The sequence below is a fragment of the Meriones unguiculatus genome, chromosome 16, assembly GCF_030254825.1.
Source record: "Meriones unguiculatus strain TT.TT164.6M chromosome 16, Bangor_MerUng_6.1, whole genome shotgun sequence".
Lineage (NCBI taxonomy): Eukaryota > Metazoa > Chordata > Mammalia > Rodentia > Muridae > Meriones > Meriones unguiculatus.
In genome coordinates, this window is record NC_083363.1 from 5,569,459 (window position 1) to 5,593,575 (window position 24,117).

The following is a 24,117-nucleotide window of genomic DNA, read 5'->3' on the forward strand; positions in this document are numbered from 1 at the left end:
GGATCTCTGTGAGTTTGAGGCCAACCTGGTCTACAGAGTGAGTTTCAGAACAGCCAGAGCTACGTAACGAGACCTTATTTCAAAAAAGGGAAAAAAAAATCACCTTGTCTCTGCCCCCACATATTGGGACTAAAGGGGTGTGCCACCACACCGGCCGTCGTGTTTTCCAACAATTAATTTCTCAATCCCCTTGTTTTTGTATCTTCTGTTTCTTTGCTGGCAGTGACTTTCTACTCACTTTAAGGTTCTTCAGGGTCAGTGAGGTAGCTCAGAGGGTAATGGCCTTACTGCCAAGTCTAATAAGCTAAGAATCTTTTGAGAGCCACTGCGTGGGAGGAGAGATCCATTGCCTTCTAGTTTTCCTAGACAATGGTCTTGCTAATTACTCTTGTGAAGTCAGGAAAGGTTTCCAGAGAGGACAGTGCTAAAGCCAGTGTCTCCAGCAAGAAGGAAGACACACTTGGTAGATACAGGTAGGTCGTATAACAAGTTATATTTTATTATGCTGAGGGTCACCGCACAGGGGCCACACTTTAAATTTCTAACTACCATCCGAAGCTTATCTCCCCGAGGCTGCTCACCTGTGCAACATATCTCAGCTGAAGGTCAGGGTCAGGCTCTAACAGAAATTGGATTTGAGGGTCAGGGTTCTGGGGGAGACTCACCAGCACAGGGCAGATCAAGACAGTTTCTCCCCAGTGCAGAGCAGAGCATTGCTCTTGGTCTCTGTTTATTTGCTATGCAGTGGGCATCATGGGGTTCTAGGACTGTGTCTGGTTACCTTGAGTGAGTGACGTTACTGGGTCCTGATTGTCAGGTGCAGCCTTTGGTGTCCTGGGGATCCTGACAAGTTTTACATGACTAAAAGGCATTTTTTACTGTGATCGTTACACCAGACATGAGGGTAATGAGGGGTAAGTGAACCTTCACATCACTGACAGGAAGAATGGTCCATTGAGAGAGAGCAGAGAGAGGAACCCTTAGAGACACACTGTACTCGAGAGAGACAGGACCAGGAGGAGGAGAAGTGAGGACACTAGAAGAACAAGACTGGGTCCTTACAGGACATTAGTGTTAGCCTAATAGCAGTGGAAGGTCACTGGCAGGCTTTAATCACTGATGATAACACATAAAGATATAGAACAAAACAAAAAACTCCACAGCGCTTTAGTTGTGAGAACGAATTAGAATCATCTTAATTGGAGATGGCATCATAATTTGGAGATTACTTCGAAAGCCTTAGAGGAGAGAGAGGAAGGGAGGAAGGGGAGATCTGTGTGTGGGTGAGAGGTGTATGTGTGTGTGATAGGGCAGGAGATGTTTACCAGACACAAGTAGAAGGTGAACTTGAACTCAAGTGTACTGTTGGCTTCAGGGAAATGAAGAACAGGGAAACTAGTCAGCTCTCTGGTTGAATAATCCAGCGCCAGTCACTTGGGAAAAGGCCTGGAGAGATGGCTCGGGGGTAAGAGCACTCACTGCTTTTCCACTCTTCACTGGGTTCAGTTCCAGCACCCACAACTATTTGTAATTCCAGTTCCAGGGGATCTGACTTACACAGCTTTTCTGGCTTACACAGGCACTATACACACATGGTGCACATATGTCATGCATGCAGGACACTCATACACGTAAAAATAAAATCTTTCTAAAAAGCAGCATTATGGGAGAACATATGCTGACATTTGAGTTCTTGGGCCTTCAGAGACAGACACAGCTGAGAATGCCCAACAGAGTTATATTAGCGTGAAGATGGGAAAGGGGATTTGAAGTGACAGTCCATCTCTGTCCATATGGCCAAATGCCACAGATGGCATTCCTTTTTGTCTGAGGCATTAGGAATAGAACCTAGCACCTGGTGTGTACCAGTCAGTCTTGACAGTGAACTATGCCCAGTCCACTGTCCTTGTTAAGTGTGTCTTGTGCAATGTGACAGTGGTCTCTGATCTCAGCCAGCTTACAGTGTCTCTGCCTTTGTTCTTAAATCTATATAATGAAGATGAGACTGTAGTGAGCTACGCAGCCACAGCGTTGCCACCAACTCAAAGCATTCCCAAGAATACTTTTTCTTTCTTCTTTTTTTTGGTTTCCAAGACAGGAAACCAAAAAAATCTCTCTCTGGCTGGCCTGAGACTAACTCTGTAGACCAGGCCGGCCTCGAATTCAGAGATCCACCTGCCTCTGCTTCCTGAGTGTTGGGATTAAAGGCATGCCGCAACACCACCTGGCCCCTAAGAATACGTTCGTTGCTAAAACTATCTTCGTTAAAAACTGGTTTCTCGTCACCTAGACCAGCCATAAATTCCTATGGTAAACTGGTCTCTGGACCAGCCATAAATTCCTAGACAATGTGACTCAGACCTAAAGGCTAACTGCCAGACCAGTTCATTCTCTCTCTCTCTCTGCTTGCTGTTGCTATTGCAGATGCCCAGAGCCTCCTTTCCGTATATATCACAACTGCGATAAAGTCTCAAACTGGAGGTTTGAGATTGTTCCTAGCAGTCCTGCTTGGGTCAGCCCATCTGATGGTAGTAAATAGTAAAGACTTCTTAAGATTTACTCAGATATCTTAGGAGTTTTTCTCTTAAGGTTCCCCATAACAGGACGAAGTTAGCTGCGGTGAAGTATTGACTTCTCTGCCCTAGAGCGGGAGGAGAGTGGGTTATTTTCTCCCACCCCCTTTTCCCCCCCAGGCCGCCTCTCCCGCGCAGGCGCCTTGGGCTCTGAGGGCTTTCAAGACCTGGGTATTTCCCAGGCGCCAGGCTTGAACCCGGCGGGGGCGGGGCTGACAGGCTCGTGACGCAATCAGGCAGCGCCGCCCTGCGGGCGGGATCCGAGCGCGACCGCGCAGCTGGCCTGCCTTGCGAGGAAACGAAAGTGAGGGAGGAAGAGGTTGCGGGGCCGGGCTCCTTGGCGACCGTGGAGGCCTGACCCCTCGTCTCCGCTCGCCGGCAGCTCGCCCCATCCCCTCAGCGTGAGTGCCGGCGCGCGGCCCGGGGGCGGTGCGAGCGGGCGGGCGCGCGGGCACAGCATCCTTCCCCGGGGCGGCCGGCCTGCCCGCCCTCTGGTAGCTTCTCCCCGCTCCCGCTGCCCCCTCTCTCCCCAGCAACCTCGCGGAGCCGGGCTGCCGCTGCTGCCGGCCTCTGCGCACACAGGCTCACATCTGACGTTTCCAAACGAGGAGCTCGGCCGGGGACGTGGCGTTCCCTTCTCTCCTCTCTGCGTAAGGGTGCCAGTGCGAACCCCAGGCCCGGGCGCGGAGGCTGCAGAGGGCATGGGAACCGAGCAGCGGGTAGAAGCGGGCCTTCCGTTCCCTGCGCTCAGAAGTGCCTGGTCACGGCGCGTCTGCCATTGCAGGTCACTGCCTAGCTCTGTGGCCTTCCCCCTTGCCGAGAAAATGAGAGAACTGGATTCCCTGCAAGGCCCCGATTGAAGGCGCTGTGGTGGAGGGGCCATTCGTATCTGCCGCCTTGCCTTCCACAAAGCGGTTTCATTTTCTCGCATCTGCCCCTTTCGCAGTCCACAGAGTTCGCCGTGCTCTCCCTTCCCCTCCCCTCAGGGCCCCCAGGACCGCTTGAGAGTTGAGGGAGCCCCATTTTACGTGCTGTGGCCAGTCGAAGGCTCAGTGATGAGCTTTTCAACAGTTCACCTGTGGGCCTTTTCGGGCGCTGTGTGATGTCAAGGGAATGTGGCTCCATGAGGCCTTGCTTTCAGTTTGCTCAGCCTCCTTGGTCTTCCTGCTTTCCTCTGATAGGCGCTGCCTGTGCCACTTAGGAAATTGCCCCCCCCCCGAGAATGGGATGCCTGTACATTGAGTCCAGCGGTTCATCCTTGGGCTGGAAATACGGACACGTGATTCAGGATTTTGCTAGTTTTCAGAGGGAAGGATCATAAATCCCATTCAAATTCCATTCCTTTTTTTGCCTCAGCTGCTGATGCTCGTTCTTTTTTGCTCCCCTCCCCCAACAAATGTTTTTAAATAAGTAGAACTGGCTCAAGTTTTCATATCACAATACTGAGTAGTCAATTCACAGTGAAAGCATGACCTTAAGGTCACCATGTGTGTGACTTACACACCATAGAAGTACATTCTTGCACCCCCATCCCATTCCCTAAGCTGTCAGTGCACCTCTAACTTAAGTCTCCTTTCTGAGTTCCCTGTACGAATGCACTACTTTTCTTGAAGATCTCGTAATTGCTTCGTTGCTTCATTTTTAAAAAAAATTTTTTTCACTATTTTAAATTTTGTGTACATGCATGTGGGTGCCTGCATAGGCCAGAGGTGTCTGTTTCCCTCGAGCTGGAGTTACAGGTAGTTGTGAGTTGTCCGGTGTGGGTGCTGGGAATTGAATTCAAGACCTGTAAATGGCTCCAGCTCCATATCCTTTTTATTTTTATTTTTCCCCTTCTCATATACCCATGGCCATCATGCAAGCTTCCTGTTCTTTCCTTTTTTTTCCCCTTGCAGAGTTAAGCTGGAACCCAGGACCTTGCACATAAAAAAAAATTAAAAGGAAAAAATATTAATGTCTTTGTATCTCAGTGCTATGGCTATCCGTTTCCCAGGGTCTTTTTTCACTCTTGCTTGTAAACCAGCTGGTACTTCCATGCCTACACTAGTTTTTTTCCTATTTCAAAACACAAAATAAACCAAATCCCAGCATTTTTGTTGTATGTTATATACAATTTAATTGTTCCGGCAAAAATGATGAAAGAAAAAAATCATTCTGTGGTGGTCCTTGGAAATACTGGTGGTTTTTACTTAGTATGTCTCATAATTTGTTCCAGTATACACTGTCATGAATCGCCAGTATTGTCTCAAAAGTATAGAATAACAAGTATTAAAAGGCCCTTTTTCTCCTGTGTCTTAATGAGTTAATCTGACTTTGCTATCTGACACCAGTGGCCCCTGAGACTACCTTGTTTCCTAGTAAAACTAATCATTGGTACTGAACAGCAGAGCTTGGCTAGCCTTTTTCCTGGACCTTATTGGAGGGAGAGGATGGACAAGTGCTCACACAAGATGCTTGGAGTGGTCAAATCTCCAGCTGGTGGTGGTTGTCTTTGGGATACCTGCTTCGCTCCCAGTAGTTCTAACCTCAGAGCTGACTGGCAGGATTTATGGTTGCAGTAACAATGAAGAGGAGAACTGACCCAGAATGCACTGCCCCCCTCAAGAAACAGAAGCGAATTGGGGAGCTTGCCCGGCACTTCAGCTCCACATCTGATGATGAGCCTCTCTCCTCTGTCAATCATGCAGCAAAAGGTATACTGGCTTATGTGATCTGAGGCCACTGGCCATCTGGTTGTTTGAATCCTTACTACTTGGGTTGAGCAGAATATAGTTCACTGTCCCTTCGGCAAAGTTAGCAAATTTGACAGAAAGATGGTAGCTATATAGAGTCTTCATTCTGCCACTGTTCTGCTAAGAGTATGGAGCCAGGTGGAGGTGGTGGCTCAGGCCTTTAATGCCAGCACTCAGTAGGCAGAGGCAGGTGGATCTCAAGAGTTCAAGGCCAGCCTGGTCTACAGAGCGAGGTCCAGGAGGTACCTTTGATCTGTTCTGGTCCCCCAGTAGGTGCCTAAAGTCAGGTAGAAGATGTGTCAAGCATTGAGTGCTGTATTTTTAATAGCTGTCAATAATTAGGGGGTTCCTTTTTAGAGGTGGGGTGGAGCTGCCTGTTCTTACTAGGGTCCTTGAATTATAGTTTTCTCAGTTCCTTAGCAGTTGTAGTCAGAAATACTCAGCTGTGGTGGAGCATCACTCTGTTTGCAGTTTATATCCAGCTCAAATATTTGGTTGAAAAATATTGTGCTTTGCCTGTCTTAACATTGTGGACATTCACAATATCTGAATTCACTCCATATGCCAGGCAATTAGAAGTACTGTGTTCAAGCTGGGCAGGCACTAGGGGAGGCAGAGGCAGTGGATCTCTCTGAGTTCGAGGCCAGCCTGGTCTACAAAGCGAGTCTAGGACAGCCAAGGCTACTCAGAGAAACCCTATCTCGAAAACAAACAAACAAAAAAAGTACTGTGTTTATACCAACTCAGACAAGCCAGCTTTATTCATTTATTTTCTCCCCTCCACCTTTTTTTTTTTAATTTTTTTATTTTTTGTTTTTTGAGACAGTGTTTCTCTGTGTAGTCCTGGCTGTCTGGAGCTTTGTAGATCAAGCTGGCTTGAACTCAGAGATCAGCTTGCTTCTGCTTCCCAAGTGCAGGGAATAAAGGCGTGCCACCATGCCTAGCGTGTTTTTTTGTTTGTTTGTTTGTTTTGTTTTTTTTTTTTTTTTTTTTTTTTTTTTTTTGAGATGGGTCTCACTGTGTAACTCTTGACTACCGTGGAACTCACTCTATAAACAAGACTGGCCTTGAACTCACAGAGATCCACCTTCCTTGGCCTCCTGTGTGCTGGGATTACACATTTACACCACTCTACTGGCTTCCATTCGTTTCTGCAGCTGGTCTTGCATGCTGTTTTGCTCACCGTAGAACCCTACTCTCACTCCCTTCTGGAGACTAGCACGCTCAACCAGGTTGTCATCAGGACTGCATGGTCCCTATGAAGGCTCTTGGGAAGGTCTCCCTACCCCTAACTTCCGTAATGTCTAGGGGCTCACTGAGAATCCTTGGTACCGTATGGCTCTGGTGGCAGTCTGTCTCTAGTTTCTGCCTCTGCCTTCCTGAGTCTGTGTCCACATTTCCCTATATTGAGGATATCAGTCATTGTTTTAGGATTTATGCCGCTTTAGTATTACCTTATTTTAACTTGATCATATCTGCAAAGACTGCATTTCCAAATAAAATTTCTGTCTGGTTTATAGGTGACAGGAATTTTGGAGGAGGCGATTATATTCAGCCCAGTATACTAGCAGGCTGCATTTTGCATGCACTGTGAATGAAACTTTGTAACAGATTGGTGACAAGGATGTGATCCTTTCTTCCTGGTGTCGTTAAGGAAGGATTTGCTTCAGGGAAGCTGGCCAGAGGGTTCTACAGGTGTGGTCTGGGTTAGACAGACTCTCATGACCTTGCCTGTAGAGGAATGAGTATCAAAGGCTCGCTGATGTTGAGCACTCACAAGTGCGCGGCTCGTGGCCGTATGGGAGGCTGACAGCAGAGGGATCGTGTGTGCTGATGAACTTGAGAGCAATCTCAGCAATGTAGTGGGACCTGTCAAAAAAAAAAAATTATAAAAAGGCCTGAGTGGATTTCAGTGTTGAAGAGAAAGTCTGTGTGTAACCAGGGTTACTAAATGGAAAGAAAAGAAAAGGAAACTGCTGGTGTGTAGGTCCCTTTAGGTGTGGAGGGCCTATGAGGGGCATAGGCCTGTGTGGGAGTATGTGTTTAGTGCTAAGCAGGTCTTTGGACCTTTCCTGTCAAGTAACATCTTTGAAAAGAATGAGAGGGCAGCTCCCAGGTAGGGATGGTGAATACATAAAGTTGAGCCTCCTTTAAGGGAACTATTCTGATTGACATTTTAAGCTTTTTGTTTGTTTTGTTTTTTTCCAAGACTGTTTTTCTGTGTAGATCTGGCTGTCTGTGTAGCCCTGGCTGTCCTGGAACTCACTTTGTAGACGAAGCTGGCCTCAAATTCACAGCACTGGGATTACGGGTGTGCACCAACACGCCCAGCTGACACCAGCCTGCATAAAATGCCTTAATTCTACAGAACAGCTTTTGCCTTCTCTGGAAGTAGCTTCATGACTCAGTTCGGATTGACTGTTGCTGTTGTGTACAGAGTGGAGAATTGAGGCTGGCCAGTTGCGTTCAGTTGCGGAAAACTAGGCAGGAGGTGGAGGCGGAGGTGGAGACAAACCAACAGAAGCTCCATGTTTTCAAGTTACTTTACTGCAGAAAGCAGGCAGCCTCACAGTGACACAAAACAAACAGGAGTCAGCCTGACCCTGCAGTGGCTCCTGCTGCCTCTTCCATGGCTGGCAACGGAGCAGAGGCATAGGCCATAATTCCCGGGCCAGACTTGAGAAAAGGTGGTAGTGTCATCGACCTAAGGGTCTAATTCTAATTCTAAAATACCTGATGTCCTCCTCCACCTCGCCGACTGTGTTCTGCGTCCACTCCTCTCAGGCATGTCCTGCAGTGTGCTCTGACAGGTTTGTCTGTCAGAACCTCTGTCTCCTGGGTTGCATCTGCAGCTTTCCTCTTCAGGTGTTTCCATTTGCTCCAGCCACCTCTACCTGCACATGCTGTTGAGCTGGGTGACTGAGAAATGCACTTTGCGCCTATCAGAAAATAGAAAAGTAGCAGTGACTTCCAGTCTGGGCCTTGTGTGGTGTGATGATTCATTAACTATTAAATCAGTTTGTTTGTTTTACATTATTCACAGGGTAGATAAATTGTCAGCTCAGCAGCTTGACATTTAGCCAGGGAAAAGAAGAAAAGGATGTTATCATGGACACCTTGGCATTGTGATCTTCCAGGTGTTCTGAGTGGCGTTGGAAAGCATTTTCAGGTGTAAATAAACTCTTGGGAACTTATAGCCAAATAACCTTTCTGAAGTAAAAAGAGGTAGATGAGGGCATAGTGTTCTTTTCTTTTTAGTTGTTTCTTTAAGGAAAACTGGTCTAAAGCCTAAGGAAATTTCCTTCTCTCTTCCTTGCGGTATTGTGGGCTCATGATCCTCCTGTAGCAGGTTGGTTTGGAAGTTGCAAAGCTCTTCAGCAGCACCTCATTAAGAGCACCTTTCCCTCCACCAGGTTCAATCCTCCCCTAAACAGACTTTCGCCCTGAGACACCATCACTTTCCTGTCAATCCAGATTCATGACTTTAATCAGAAACTTCCTTCCATATCTGTTTCAGTTGCTCTAATGAGTTACTGTTTGTTTGGCATGAAGGAGAAATGGCATTTTAAGCAAGGATGAGTATTTCCCCAGCAGTTGTTAGGTAGGATGTGATGTTTATGAAAATTTATAATTTATTCCGTATCTGTGTGCTGCTCATCTTGGCCAGGATTGGTTGGAGCTGCCTCTCCTTGTGTTACCACTTTAATTTTTAAATGCTTGTGCCACTGCTCTATTGTCATGTGGACAGTTTTGCCGGTAGCTGGGAACCCTGTTCTTTTATAAGGTCAGTCTTTAGAATCTCCTAAGTGAAGATCCTAACTAATGCTTTCTGCTGTGTCTTGGAAGGCCTCCTCCTCGGGAGGTAAACAGGGCTGTCACCCAGCTTTGGTGAATTCTCAGTGAAATTTAGGTTTCAATAGACTGGCCTTGTTAGTCCTGTTAATGTATGTTGTCATCACTAAATTCTCTGCTCAGTGTTTACTAAACTCTTACAGGTCTTAGGAGGCAAAACCTCCCCTTCAGTTCTACTGCAGCCATGATAGTTTTCCATTTTATATGAAGGGAGTGGCCCAAAGGCCCAGGGGATAAAAATAAAGAGTGGCTGCTACAGTCTTTGGACATTAGGCGCAGTCTGTAAAACGTTATCTTAAGTCATGTCAGACTAAGAATTGCCTTTATGTGCATGAATAAAAGAGAGAAATAAGGCTTGTTAGTTTTTCGTGAGTGTCTGTGTAGTAGTTAGGGCCTTGGGAGGGACGGAGTGGAAAGATCTTTGTGCCAGAGTCTTAGGCTGGAGCTCTGTACCTAGTCCAGCACTGATTTGACTGGTAAGTTTTCCCCCAAATTTTACTTTTCCTGTCTTTTTTTTTTGGCCCAAAGATGTTATGGAAGAAAAAGAAGTCAATCATGACTTTCTCTCAGAGAGCTAAGAGTGGCAGGCGCCCTGCGTGTCTGGTGGTGGGGTGTGTGCCACACCACTCTCGCTGTTGGATTATCAAGGGTATCTAACAGCCAGCAACTCCCCTGAGCTGGAGTGAACACAATCTCCTTTCAGAAGGACCCAGGATCTTACACAGGTTTCTAGTGTTTTCAGGGTAGGTCTGTGCATGTCCACAGGGTTAGTAAAAGGAGTAAGAACTGTTACAAAGTCGCAGCTTCTAACCTGCCCTGAATCACTATAGACTTCCCAGAAGTGCCACTGTGGGCACATTCCCCATCCAGCCCTTTCAGTGCTGAGCAGTGAGGGTTACAGGAATGGAGGCAACTCAGAAGAGAGTCTGCACGGTGGAGCACCATCCTCAGCATGTGGGCTTTATGCTGCACAGCTCTCTGTCATCATGTAGTGCTGACAGAGTACAGCCTTGGGAGCATCTAGAACCACTTAGGAGGCCTTGCACCCTCAGCTGCTGCCTGATGTTTTCTTTGGAAAGGAACCAGTCTCTTTTCAAAGCTTGGAATGGTAATTATTTATAGCTGTGTGGGGGTTCCCCCCCCAATTTTCTGCAGGACAGTACAAAACAGAAAATAAATATCACCTCACTTCTCAGTTTCCATGGTTACTTGTTGTTAATGTTCTGGTTCTTTCCTCCTGAGGAGCACTCTGCCACTGTGACTTGTGTTACATTGATGGATGTAAGAAGATACTTCCTTATTTAAAAAATTGGACAGCCATCCTGTTAGGAAAGGGCCTTCTTGCTATGTGATTGGTATAGAAAACACAACTTTGAGTATATTTTGAATTTTTTTGTCCATGTATTTACTGGCCTTTTCTTCTGCAGATTGTTACATTCTTTAAAACAAACAAACAAAAAATGCACATGTATCTTATCTGTTAAAATTTGAAGTTCAGCAGTTATTTCTTCCCAGGAAGTGTCCCATTTGACTTAGTATGGACCTCTCAAAGTGCAGGTTCTGAACCAAAAGAGTTGTCTGATCTAGACAAGCCATGTTTTGTTTTAAAACACGCACTAAGGAGCTAATCCAGGACCTTCTGTGTGTCTGTGTGGTAGGCGATGCTTTACCACTGGATTATGTCAACAGCCCCAGTTGTCTTCTGACAGAGTAAACAATATCAGCATTCTGAGTTCTAATGTCTCTTGTTCCCTCTATGCATTTTGTTTGTTTTGTTTTTTGTTTCCACACAAGGTTTCTCTGTGTGCCTTGGCTGTCCTGGAACTTGCTGTGTAGACCAGGCTGGCCTTTAATTTACAGAGCTCCGCCTGCCTCTGCCTCCTGAGTGCTGGCATTAAAGGTGTGTGCCAACACCGCCTTGCATTTCTTTCGCTCTTGCTCTTTGTTCTTCAGAGCTCTCTGCTCCGATTCCTGCCCTGACTCCCTTCTTGAAGGAAGTAAGTGCTAAGGTGAAATAAACCTTTCTTCCTCAAGTTGTTTTTGGTCATAGTGTTTCTGACAGCAGTAGAAAAGCACACTAGAATAGAACTTGGTACCAGTCCACAGGGTATTGCTGTAACTGACCTGACCATGTTGTTTTGGGGGAGGATTGTAGGAGTTTGGAACTTCAGGCTGGAGAAGCTGTTGAGTGTTCAGAGCTTAATGAGCTGTCGTGGGAGCTTAGAAGGTAATGCTGAGAGTAGTGCAGGTGATGGAGGCCTGGCTTAAGTTTGAGAGGTTCTTAAAGACTGGGGGAATTGGTTGTGGTTATATGTGACTGAAAAATCAGCTGCGGTTAAGAAGGGGTCAGCACCATGAAAGTGGAGCTACTTTGATTGGGACAATTAATGCTGATTAGCTAGAGCCTAGAAACAGCTGGAATTAACGAGACCAGGGTCTCAGAGGTGAATCTTCTGGGAGTTATTCCCTCAGGGTCAGCACTGTGCTCAGGAGGTGGCCAAGGCTACAGTTCATTCTGGCTTTGAAAATGTGTGAGGTTCTCCCATGTGGTGTTGTTTGTGAAGGAGTCATAGTGAGCAGCAGAGGCTTGGCACTTTTGAGAGGCCAGCAGAGGCCATTGGAGACACCAGTACAGTTGGATGCCCACCAAGGACAGCAACAGCTGTGGCGTGGAATGGAGCGGTCCTGGGAGTCTGAGACAAGCTGCCTGCCCTGTGAATGGCAGAGCTGGAGAAACAGCTGCCTAGGCCCATCTGGAACCCAGAGGGTAATGAGTGGGTCCCAGGCATCAAACTGAACTTTTTAAAATTTTATTTTTTTTAAAGATCTATTTATTTATTGTGTATACAATGTGTTTGTATGTACACCTGCAGGCCAGAAAAGGGCACCAAGTTTCATTTTAGATGGTTGTGAGCCACCATGCTGGGAATTGAACTCAGGACCTCTGGAAGAGCAGCCAGTGCTCTTAACCTCCATCTCTCCAGCCCCTGTTTTATTTTTTTGAGACAGGGTTTCTCTGTGTAGCCCTGGCTTTGTTGGAACTCATTCTGTAGACCAGGCTGGCCTTAAACTCACAGAGATCTGCCTGCCTCTGCCTCCTGAGTACTGGGATCAAAAGTGAGGGCCACAACAGCTGGATTTTTTACATTGTTGAATTGAATTTTGGTTTTACTTTGGTTTGCTTTTGACTGTGCCCTGGTTCTTCCCTCTTGGAATAGAAAGTATGTAACTTATTTTGATTTTACAGGAGCCTACAGTTAAGAGACTTGGATATTTTAAGGGACTGAACTTTTAAAGTGTTAGAATTCTTTTTAAGACTGTGAAACTTTTAAAGTTATATTGTGTTTTATATTGTGATATTAATATTAAAATGAAACTTTTGGTTTTTTGAGACAGGGTTCTTCTGTGTAGCCTTGGCTGTCCTGGAGCTTGCTCTGTAGACCAGGTTGACCTCAAACTTGTAGAGATCAGCCTCCCTCTGCTTCCCAAGTGCTGGGAATAAAGGTCTCTGCCCAGCCTTTAACATGACATTTTAGGGACAAGTGGTCAATTGTGCTGGCCAGGTTTTTGTCAGTTTGACACAAGGTAGAGTCATGTGGGAAGAAAGAACCTCAATGAAGAAAACCCCTCCATTACATTGTCCTGCGGGTCGTTTTCTTGATTAATGGTTAAAATAGGAGAATCCAGCCCAGGGTAGGGGGTGCCATTCCTAGGCAGGTAGTCTTGGGTTCTGTTAAGAAAGCAGACTGAGCAAGCCAGGGAGGGCAAGCCAGCGCAGCACCCCTCCGTGATCTGCTTCTGTTTACTCCTCCAGGTTCCTCCCTCAGCACCTATTCTGATTTCCCCGAAGAAAAGTAAGCTTTAAGGTGAAACCGCCCCTTTCCTCCCAGGTTGTTTTTGGTCAGTAGAACTCCTGGATAGAAACTGCTTTGAATGAAGCAGCCTTCAGGGAAAAGCACATGACAGTAAATGTGGGCACCCACGGGAGTGCCCAGACTGAGGAGCATCTGACCTAGATGGAGGGGCAGTACCCGTCCTTTCTGGCTGCTGCTGACTTAGATCTTACTTGGAGCCCTTTGACAAGGTGATGGACAGTGGAGAGCAGGCTTGGCCTGCTCAGGCTCCAGTCCCTCCTGTAGCATTTACTCTCTTCTGTCTGCTCAGTTGCTGTTCCTGCTGGTGTTTCCATCTTCCTTTCCTCTTTTTTCTTCTGCCTTTCCATGTCTCTCCCTTTCCTTCTTTCTCTTTCCTCCTTTTCTCTTCCTGTAGCTAGCTAGCTTCAGTGAAGACCTGCTTCCTTGCCTCTGAGTTTGAAGGGACTGTGAATGCAAAGAGAACTAATTAGGAAGTTAAGCAATCAGAATTTAGAAATTTGGGCTGGAAATATGTCACAGTAGGTAAAGGTGCTTGCTGCCAAGTCTGAAAACTTGAATTCCATCTCCAGAGCCCACTTCGCAGAAAGAACCAACTCCTATAAGTTATCTCTGACCTCCACACACACTCACTCTCCAGTAACTTTTACGAACAAATAAATAAATAGATGGGATAAAAATGAAAAGATAATTTTGGGAAAAGAAGAAATAGATGTTAAATACTGAACAGTAGCAGGAAAAAAATTAACATCTACACTATACACATTATGTAGTGTGCTTCCTTACATATTATTTTGGTTTTTAAGCAGCCCTGTGAGGCAGGTTTGTCATCTCAGGTTGATAACAGATAACACCGAGAAGGGGAGGTAAGAAAACTCACCTTTGAGTTCTTGCTGTAGTACATGCCATTAGGAATGTGGTGACAGCCAAGATCATACAGCTGGTAAAAGCAGAGAAGAGATTTCACCTTGGGCACTGGTGACCTCCACTCAGTGCGGGACATATGCTAGACATATGCTGACTAAGTGGGGTGTAAGTGTATGCAGGCAGTTTATGATGCAGCCTCACATAAACCTTCTCTTTCTTTTCCAGCATCTGCCACAAGCCTTAGTGGATCTGACAGCGAGACTGAGGGGAAGCAGCCCTGCTCTGACAGGTTCAAAGATGCCTTCAAAGCAGATTCCCTTGTGGAGGGAACATCTTCTCGCTATTCCATGTATAACAGTGTTTCTCAGAAGCTTATGGTATGTCATGACTTAGAATGGATTTCTAAAGCTACCCCAGGAGAGTGAGAGAACGAGGACAAGAATGTATTAGTGTTGGGGGTAGGACACTAGTTGGCACAGGCTAGGTTTGGAGTAATTTTTCTCTTTCTGGTCGTTTCTCTTTCCTCCCCCTCACCTCCCCCTCCCACCAAGACAGGATGTTTCTGTGTATTCTGGCTGTCCTGGAATTCACTTTGTAGACCAGGCTGGCCTTGAACTCACAGAGCTCCACCTTCATCTTCCTCCTAAGTGCTGGGATTAAAGGCATGTGCCACCACTGCCCGTATATGGCTGTTGAAATTTAGAAGAGAAAGTGCAGCCTCCTCTCAGTTGACATGTCTGTCATTTTGGCATCATCCATGAAAATTGCCATTGTCTGCTGTCCTGCCCAGAACTGGATCTCACTATCCTCACTAGCTCATGCCCCTCATATGCTTGAGTGAATATGCTTCCCTAGACGTGGGTATATGTCAGTAGTTGAAGGGGTTTCATGCTGCTTTGCTCTAGTGAATGCTCCCCAAAAAAAGGACTCAATACCTGTTGATTCTGAGATGCTGAAAATAAATGCAAGCAGCATTGTCTCATGGCATATAGGGCTCAACTGTCAGCTTTCATACCTGCTTGCAGGTAGAAAGATGAAAATGGAAACCCGCTCACTTTCCTCATTAAAATTTAGTGGTTTTATAAAGTTTAGAGAAGTCCACATTTGCCTTCTGTCCAGCTTCGCCAGTGCCATGGTTGGCTCCTATAATTTTGTTAGATTAGTTTAAGAATGAGATGTGTTCCCGCTAAAGCATAGGTCAGGATTCTAATTTGAAGTGTATAAGCTTTGGGTACGTGGAAGATAGAAAGCTTATGACTTAGCCTCTGACCCAGAAAAAGATCTTGTGTCTGTTATACAGAATCTGCCCAGTTCATAAGCTGTGATGGCAGCTTCCAAACAGGTTGCAGATACCCCCGCCCCCAGAGGAATTAGATCTCTAGATGGAAGGTCTTTGATTTGCTAACAGTCTGTGGGATTTGGAATTCAGCTCCCTGATCTTGAAGGTTTTACCTTTGTCCAGTAACCTGAGGTCTAGAGTGTGCATATAGACAGGACATTTAAAAAGACATAGATGTGCCAGGCCCTTAACATGTCCTCCCTCTCTGTTTTCTATGGAGCAAACTTTAAAGTTTATCTCCTAACTGAATAGGTTACCTTGTAAGCCCTGGTTGTCCTGGCCTGGTAATGAACGCCACATGCCTGGGCTAGGGCAGGGTAGAAGCTACTACTTGAAACTGCTGTATCCTAAATGAGGTTCTCTTTAATTTAGGTTTTCCTTTTCACTTAATCACACAAAGTAGCTACGAGGGGGAGTTGTGCAAATGTCCAGTGAGATTCATTAAGTATTTTTGGTGCTCTTAATTACAGCTCTGCAGTCCCCTCTCATTTATCTGACTACCGGTTGCCCTAGACTTTCACCTGCAGAATAGACAGAGTTACTGGCCCACAGTGAGTTATTTATGCTTCTCTTCATCATTAAGCCAAAAGGCAAACTTCAGATCCTACTCGTCTATACTTTTCAGGGTTTATCACAATGTATGGCCTGAGATAGGGACTAAATAAAAGTCTGTTGACTGAATTAATTGTGCTTCGTTCTTTTTTCAGGCCAAGATGGGCTTCAAGGAAGGTGAAGGATTGGGTAAATACAGCCAGGGTCGGAAGGACATCGTGGAGGCCTCCAATCAGAAAGGTCGACGTGGTTTGGGTCTGACACTGCAGGGCTTTGATCAGGAGCTGAATGTGGATTGGCGAGATGAGCCAGAGGTAACTGGTGAGGTTGGAGGAAACAGGAAAGCTATTGGTATTGTTGAATGTCTGGTCTCCGAAACCGTATTTAAAAATTTGAACCCTTGAGAGGAAATTTGAGCAGGGTGGTTAGAGGGGTCAAAGTTAGCATCTTATATGGAAGATGTGCTGGCTAGATTCATGTCAACTTGACACAAGCTAGAGTCATTTTAGGAGAGAGAGCCTCAGCTGAGAAACTACCCTCACCAGAGTAGCCAAGCCTATGGTGCATTGTCTTGATAAATGATTGATGTGAAAGGGCACAGCTCACTGTGTGTGTGGATGCCACCCCCTGGGCTGGTGGTCCTGGGTACTATGAAACACAAGCTGTAACCCAGGTGTTGTTGGTGGCGCACGCCTTTAATCCTGGCACTTGGGAGGCAGAGGCAGGCAGATCTCTTTTGAGTTTAAGGCCAGCCTGGTCTACAGTGTGTTCCAGGACAGCCATAGCTACACAGAGAAACCCTGTGTTTCTCTGTGAGGAAAAACAAACAAATAGAAAAAAAGCAGGCTGAGTAAGCAGCACCATGGCCTCTGCATCAGCTTCCTCCAGGTTCCTGCCGTGCTTGAGTTCCTGTCCTGACTTCCTTCAGTGACAAATTGTGATGTGGAAGTGTAAGTCAGATAAACCCTTTTCTTCTTAAACTGCTTTTTGGTCATGGTGTTTCATCACAGCAGTATAAACTAACTGAGAGGTACAAAAAGAACACTGGAGGTGTTCTGCCCAGTTCACGAACCCCAAAGACCAGGAATAACTAGACTCTGCTGTAAATACATGAGATTCTTTTTATTGTAAATTACAAGCTTCAGCTTAGGCCCACACCCCCCACGGCCAAAGCGGTGGAAGCCGAGTGCCCCGTGCTCAGGTTATTTGGGTGGGTGATTTAAAGATTCTGGTCCCTCCCAGCATGCCCAAGGCAGGGGCGATTCCTGCCTGGCAAGCATCTATTGGTCAAAATGCTACATTTTTAATTGATTGGCTATAGGAAGGTCCCCAAACCATTAATGACCTGGTGTTCCTCCCTAGGGGGATGGGCCAGTTTCCTAGCAACTGTATCTCTAGTGGGTGGGGAAAGAATGCAGTAAGGCAGGTTCTTCCCCTCAGGGCATGGCTGGACTTCACCCACCTAGTTCAGGCCTTAATAGCTGCTAATTTTTAATCTTTTTGGTCTCTCAGAGGCAGAATGCAGAGAGAGCAGTTTGATTCTGTTTTCTAGGAATAACACTAGATAGATAGAAGGAAGACTCTGATAGGATGTAGAATATGTATAGAGTATGATAGGAGAAGAACTTTAATATTCCTGGTAGACTGTTAAACTTCACAGGCTTAGGAATTCTCTCTCTGCTAGGAGGGTTGGGCAGGCAGAGGAACACCCACTGCCCCCTTGAAAACAGGACAGAATACGAGCCCTGAAATTCTCCCATCTTCACAGGTTTTGCCATCCAGGTTCTGAGCAGGTGTTTGCTTATGTGCCGCACTCCTACTGTGATGTTGAACTGTTTTGTTTTGTTTTTTTCCCTTGATTAAATTTGTTCTAAGACAGACTTCTTTGCAAGGTTGAGACTCAAACTCATACATACCAGGAAAGTAGTTATCACTGAGAGGTATCCAGGAGGAAGACAGGCTTTTTCATTTGCATGCATAGGTGGTGTTGAAGTTTTATTCATTTTTACCTATTCCTCAAAGGGTTTGAAATAGGGGTAATTAAAGCACCTGAAAACAATAAGGATGTGAGACATCAGCATACAGAGCTGAGGTCAGGGGACCGGCACAGTTGTCCGACCGTCTGCATGTGGCTATAGGGAAGCAGGTGTGGCTCTGAGTGCTGGGAAACTGCTGGGGGGTTTGCCTCTGTGATGTTTCAGGGGGAAAAAGACTGGTGAATGGTGTACGGAGATTACTGAGATTTTCTCAGATTCTGATGGGCTCTGCCTAACAGCTTCACAGTGGGCTTGCTCTGCTGCCTCACAGCTGTGGTGAGAAGATGTGGAACTGGGTAAAGATTTGTAACTGTGGCTACGTGTAGGCTGAGGCCTTAGAGAATACTGGGTGTTCTCCTCATCCTCATGTGTGTGGAAACAAGGACATAGTGGTTCTGACCCTTTCAGTGGGGCAGGACTTGAGGGCACTTTGTTTTTAACTCTTCTGTCTTAATGATGGTTGCCTTGTCCTTGAGACCCTGCACTGTGATACCATTTATGCTTTTCAGAGCATATGATACTGCTTTTAATCTCACTGCTTCCTCTGTCAGTGGGGACTTGCTTGCTTGGGGAGCAGTCTGTTCAGCTGCCACTCAGCTTAGCCACTTGGATAGGCTTCGAATTCTCATTTCCTAGTCCAGTGGCACTCAGTCCTGGAATCACTGTATAGTTATTTGGAGACTTAAATAAATTCAGTGTCCACCTTAGACCAACTTCAAACATGTGCTCTGAAAGGCATCACTCTTGAAAAGCTCTGCAAGTGGTGTTAGTGTACAGTGCTGTAAGAGCCCTGCTAAGGTTTGTTCAGGAAAGTACTTGAAAAGCTAGGAGGAGGCAGACATTAGAGATGAACTCCTGCTTTCCACCATCAGTGTTGGGGAACAGCCTCTGGGTTATTTTGTGAACAGTGTTGAAAGGCATTAGGAGGTAAGCTAGGTGCTGTTAAGTCTTACTGTTTCGGAGAACTGTATTCATGTGACACTGCCTACTTACTTCTCTGTCCTCATTCTCTTGTTAAACACCTTAAGCCAAAGACTTGTCTTACTTCATTCTGCAGTTGGGCCACTTCCACACAGTAATCACCAAATAGTACTGGGACAAATGAAAGAGACATTGAAGATTCAGGAGTTTTCTAAGGGAGTCCAAGCAGAGTTGGAGCTGTCCTTCAGAAGCTGAGCTTTCATTCCGGCTCTCGTTTCTCATGTCTGACCACTTGCACTCCATACCACAGTTTAGAGCCTTCTCGGCCTGAGTCCCTCTGCATTCTTTTGGGGAAACCCTGGTGGGTTGGGTAGAATCCTAAAGGCCTATTTCATCTGACCTGTGTGTCCCTTTTCTGTTTGTAGCCCAGTGCCTGTGAGCAGGTATCATGGTTTCCAGAATGTACCACTGAAATTCCTGACTCTCGGGAAATGAGTGACTGGATGGTTGTGGGACAGGTAGGATTTCATGAAAATGTACCCATTTCTGCCTTTTCTTTCCTCGAGTCTGGTATCTGCCTACTGCAGTTTAGAGAAATGTGGAAGCTCTGTCACAGGTGTGCCCAGGAGCTGTGGCATGAAACCTGAAAAGTAGAAAAGTTCTCTCTGTCCCCAGGAGATACCTTTGGAATAGCTTGTTACCTGTCAGTTTGTTCTCAGGCCACTGCTTGGCCCAGCTCAGATGAAAGTTCCTCTCCTCAGAGTGACAGGGCATTATCGCACATTAATTAATCTTACTCTACAAAACTGGAAATGAGGAGTGATTACCACTCTGGTGGTCTCTGGAAGTAGGATCACTTCAGGAGCTCCCCAAAGTCAAAGCTGCCTTCATCACTCCAAGGCTTTGCTCTTTTCAGTCTGACTTTCTCCATATATCTAATGGGGTTTTCCAGAGGCCAGTGCCTGTACTAACAGCTGATTAAAATGCAGAACCAAGGCAGGGAACTGGGCTCCCTTTTTTTTGTTTTTCTTTTTTTAACCAAGCCACAAATTGAAGAAATTTCCAGAAATAAACTTTGTTTTGAAAATAAGGTTATTTTGTTTATTTATTTTCATTATTTAATTTTTTGGTTTTTTGAGCCAGAGTTTTCTTCATACCCTTGGCTCTTCTGGACTTACTTTATAGACCAGGTTGGCCTCAAACTAGATCCACCTGTCTCTGCCTCCCAAGTGCTGGGATTACAGGCATGTGCCACCACTGCCTAGAGTGATACCTTTTAATAAAGTACTGGCTCATTCGTATAAACAATAACTGGGGGAGGTTTTTGATTGTCTCTAGAGTGTTAGGGACTGAACTTGTGCGTACTAGACAAGCATTCTAGACTGAACCAGCACCCCCCAGCTCCCACTGTGAGAAATGTAAGATTTTCAGCAGCCTAGTGAGATGTTTGGTAGGTAGAGACACTTGTATGCAGATGAACTGAGTCTGATCCCTGGATCCAACCTGTTTGGCTGCAAAGAACCAAGTCCCGAGATAATCCTCTGAACACTACATAAATGCCATGGCATGGATGTGCCCGCACGTATACATACATACCACACAAACCCTCGGGGAGAAAATTAAAAACTTTTGTGGCCACAAAGTTTTGGGTGATGTTTTTGAGGTAGTGACACTTGGACAGGCTGGGCTGGACCTGTCATCTCATGATGGCTAGTTGGGTCTTTGTTTTCTGTAAAGTCACCAAGTCAGTGCCCAGTGTCAGGCATTTCTGTTTCTCTCGGAGTGGGCAGCTTACTGGATGAAAGACAAGCTTGTCATGTGGAGGAGCCCTGTGCTTCTGCCTTTCTGCTCTAGGGGCAGATAGCTTATGTGTCTCTTTCCTGTGTGCTCTTTCCAGCCTCGGCATTTGGGCGTGCTGTGACCATATGGTACTCTACCCAGAGCTCCTAGCACGCTGCTTCATTTCACAGCCTGGAGCACAGCCACGGGGATTTGGGATTGTCTCTTTCTGCCCCTTGGGGATTGCTGTTTCTTGGCAGGGACCTAACCCCCTTCTTGCTTGGAGCACTCAGAATCCTAATCTCCCCACTCTCCAGTAAATAGTCACACTTGGTCAGTATTTATGATTTTCTTCTCCCTGTAGAGAAAGATGATTATTGAAGATGAAACCGAGTTTTGTGGGGAAGAGCTGCTTCACAGTGTGCTCAAATGTAAGGTAAGGCTGGGCTGGCCAGGTGGGAAGCCTGGGGGTGAGGTGAGGGGGCTTTTCTAGTGTTTCTGTCCTTGTATTTTGTTGGGTGTAGCAGTCACTTTTTTTTTTTTTCCTGGAGATGGGAATGGAAGTATGCATGATGCCTATGTCCAAGGTAGTATTTTTCTGATGACTTTCCGGCCTTGGACTGTTGTGTTGTCCATGTGGTCAGCAGTCAGCAAAGACCTCGCTTAACCTCAGTGTGTCAGACCTTGGTCATACCCAAGGGGCCTGGTGAAGTTTAATTACCTTTAGCATCAAGTCAGTATTTAAGCCTCATTTCTGTAGTAGTTTTCCTGTGTGACTTTGGGCTAGTAGTTTGGATGTCTTTTGTCTTCTCTGTAAAACTGAAGAGAGTGCTTCTCTGGGTGGTTGTGAGCATTAAATGAAATTGGAGTATGTAGCAACACTTGGGTGTTGTCCTCCCCACACATCTTGTGGCCTGATTGGCCGGTCAGGAAGCACACATCCGGTATGCTCTGAGGAGGAGGTGGTTTGGAAAAGAATGAAGGCTGCTTCACAAAGCTCCTTTTTTGACAGACAGAGGGTTGAAAATACATCTATAACGTGACCATGTCTCAAGTGAAATGAGGATGTCTTGTTTCTAGAGAGGGGAGGAGAGTTAGAGAGAAGGTGGGAGAGTGTGTGTGTGTCCCCATGTCCTCAGGAAGCTGTTTATTTTGGGTTTTCAATACAGGGTTTCTCTGTGTAGGCGCAGCTTTCCTGGAACCCCCTCTGTAGACCAGGCTGGCCTCAGAGTCACTGAAATCCACCTGCCTCAGCCTTCCGAGCACTGGGCTTAAAGGCGTGTACCATCATTGTCCAGCTTGTTTTTAAATTTAGAGTTCCAGTCAGGGGAACCTAAATGCTGGTACTTAGATCCCCTGGAAGATTTGGTGGCATGGGGAAACAATTGCTGTGAGGACTAACTGTGAGCAGAGTTGGCTTTCTGTGTGGCAGAGGTGCTTTTAACGACTTGATCACAAGCCAGGTGCCTGCTTCACTGGGATTTTTGTCACTTTATTGGAGAGGTAATTGAGGGTCAGAAGGATTCAGCAACTTGTCAGGGTTGCACAACTGGATATGTCAGCATTGAGATGCAGCAGGAACCCAGTTCCTTGGAGGGCAATCAGTCTTAAGACCCTGGTCCTACCCCAGAGGGCCTGGGATGGCACTTGCTATAGTGTGTGCTCCTTTCATTGCAGAGCGTGTTTGACATCCTGGATGGGGAGGAAATGCGGCGAGCACGCACCAGAGCCAACCCCTACGAGATGATCCGGGGAGTCTTCTTCCTCAACAGGTCTGCTGGGCTCCCTTCCCTTCACTTTGTATAACCCCACCATTCATTTGAGCCTCAGTTTTCCATACTTCTGGGGCTGATCCATGCTTTTCTATCTTGCTTTGTTACAGGGCAGCAATGAAGATGGCTAACATGGATTTTGTGTTTGATCGTATGTTCACAAATCCCTTGGACTCTGATGGGGTGAGATTTTTGTGGTGCTGAGTGGATTTCAGCTTTGGTGGCTCAGGGGTTGCCGTTTGTTCAAGGCAAGTGTGTTCCTGCTACGCGGTAGCAATGCATTTTGCTCTGCACTCCCCACATAGTCCTTGAGTGCTTCCTGGTCTCAGGAGTGGCCTGGTGTGCCAGGCCCTAAAGATCTGTGATTTCACCAGGGTCATTTTCTTTTTCTGCTACTCTGAACAAGCTCTGTGTGGGATCATAATTATGAGGCTTTGCCCTTTCTGTAGATGCGGTAGAGCAAAATGATTTTCTGCTCTGCTACATCTCATTTTTCTGAACATCAGCCATCCATAATGATAGAGAATGCAAGAAGGGAAATTTCATTCTAGAATTCCCATTGGGTTCAAAGCATTTTTACCCACACCTAGGAAGTTGGTTTCTTTTACAGTGACAGGGCCAGGACAGGGCCAGCTGCCCCCAGACTTGTTTCTGCTTCATGAACCCTCATTCTCCTAGACTCTACCCCCTCCTTAGCCACCAGCTAGAGGAACTTCTTTCCAAGCTCTTCGCTATTTCAGCTCCACCTGCCTAAGTACTCGTTCCATGCTGGTAAACACTGGAGTACAGGCCCTCCAGCCTCAGTCTGTCCTCTCCCAGGCCTTCCTCCCCATGTTCAGGCCAGCAGGCAGGAGAAAAGGCTCTTGGAATTAGCATCTTGAGAAAATTGGGTTGATACACTGTTGCTTTAATTTTCTGAGCCACCAGTGAATCCCTTTAAAGCTCCTGCCTAGCAGAGGAGTTCCGTTAAGCTGATGAGAAGGCACAGCGTTGTCTGGGCTTTTGACTGTGCATGCCCTCAGCAGCTGGTATCTGGTTATTGTCTTTGCTGTTATGAGAATGAAGTAGGCACCAGGATTGTACCATTCAGGTCGAGGTGGATGTTTGTGACATAGGGAAATGCAGTGTGTTTGGACAGCTTCAGGCAGCTTCTGACCTGAACTGACTGTGTCCAGGGAAAATTGCCCGGTCAGAGGTGTGTCTTTGCACTCCATGATAAACGTCGTTTCTCTCTAGACCCTCATGTGTTCTTCCTTCTCATCTTCATTTTCCCTGAGGACCTGAGGGACAGCCAAGCCTAGCAGGCCTGCTGTGTTTTCAGGGAGCAGTTGCCAACAGAGGTGGGAGTGGCCAGAGGCATAAACATGCTTGGGTCTTAGGGATGTTTGGGTCAGACAAATTATTGCCTAATCATTGGAAAACTGGAAGCTTGGTGTGGTGTAGAGAAGGAGTGAGGAGGAATTCTGAGGTTTTATAATTGGTCTGTGGTGTTGCAGCTTATAGGAAAAGGAAAAAGGGTCTAAGGGAAGAAAAAGAAATGGTGAGCTAGAGCTAGAAGAAACAAGGGAAGGAGGGATTTAGGTCTTGGGGTATCAGTGACATCATATGAGGGATTCTGTGCTGAGGATTTTGTATGTCTAAGAGAAGCCTGTCTAATGTGATGGATACAGTGAATGTGGGGATCACCCTTCTGTCTCATTAGTGGGAATGAGAGGCAGCGACAGTGCTCCCTATGTGTGATACTGCACTTGGCAGATAGAGGAGAAAAGTATGGAGAAGGCTAGAGTTTTTACTTCAGGGAAGTTGACTGAGTTGATTATAA

General features: G+C 46.2%; 2 protein-coding genes across 3 annotated transcripts in view; one reads left to right on the forward strand and one right to left on the reverse strand.

The window, feature by feature from the left end:
- Positions 1-2,808: 2,808 nt before the first annotated feature.
- Positions 2,809-24,117, forward strand: part of Cmtr1 (cap methyltransferase 1) — a 39,441-nt gene continuing 18,132 nt past the window's right edge. The window contains exons 1-8 of one of the 2 annotated variants that reach the window (XM_021633444.2): positions 2,809-2,974; positions 5,132-5,266; positions 14,122-14,273; positions 15,943-16,101; positions 19,170-19,262; positions 20,888-20,959; positions 22,201-22,295; positions 22,406-22,478. In XM_021633444.2, coding sequence (XP_021489119.1) covers positions 5,137-5,266; positions 14,122-14,273; positions 15,943-16,101; positions 19,170-19,262; positions 20,888-20,959; positions 22,201-22,295; positions 22,406-22,478 — 774 coding nt within the window. In that variant the 5' untranslated portion in view covers positions 2,809-2,974; positions 5,132-5,136. Of the gene's footprint in view, positions 2,975-3,022; positions 3,224-5,131; positions 5,267-14,121; positions 14,274-15,942; positions 16,102-19,169; positions 19,263-20,887; positions 20,960-22,200; positions 22,296-22,405; positions 22,479-24,117 lie in introns of those variants that run through there. The other variant, XM_060369192.1, reaches the window with a different exon arrangement.
- Positions 8,121-24,117, reverse strand: part of Ccdc167 (coiled-coil domain containing 167) — a 48,879-nt gene continuing 32,882 nt past the window's right edge. The window contains exons 5-6 of the mRNA XM_060369196.1: positions 13,910-13,969; positions 8,121-8,244 (exon numbers count right to left, since the gene is read on the reverse strand). Coding sequence (XP_060225179.1) covers positions 8,196-8,244; positions 13,910-13,969 — 109 coding nt within the window. The 3' untranslated portion in view covers positions 8,121-8,195. The remainder of the gene's footprint in view (positions 8,245-13,909; positions 13,970-24,117) is intronic.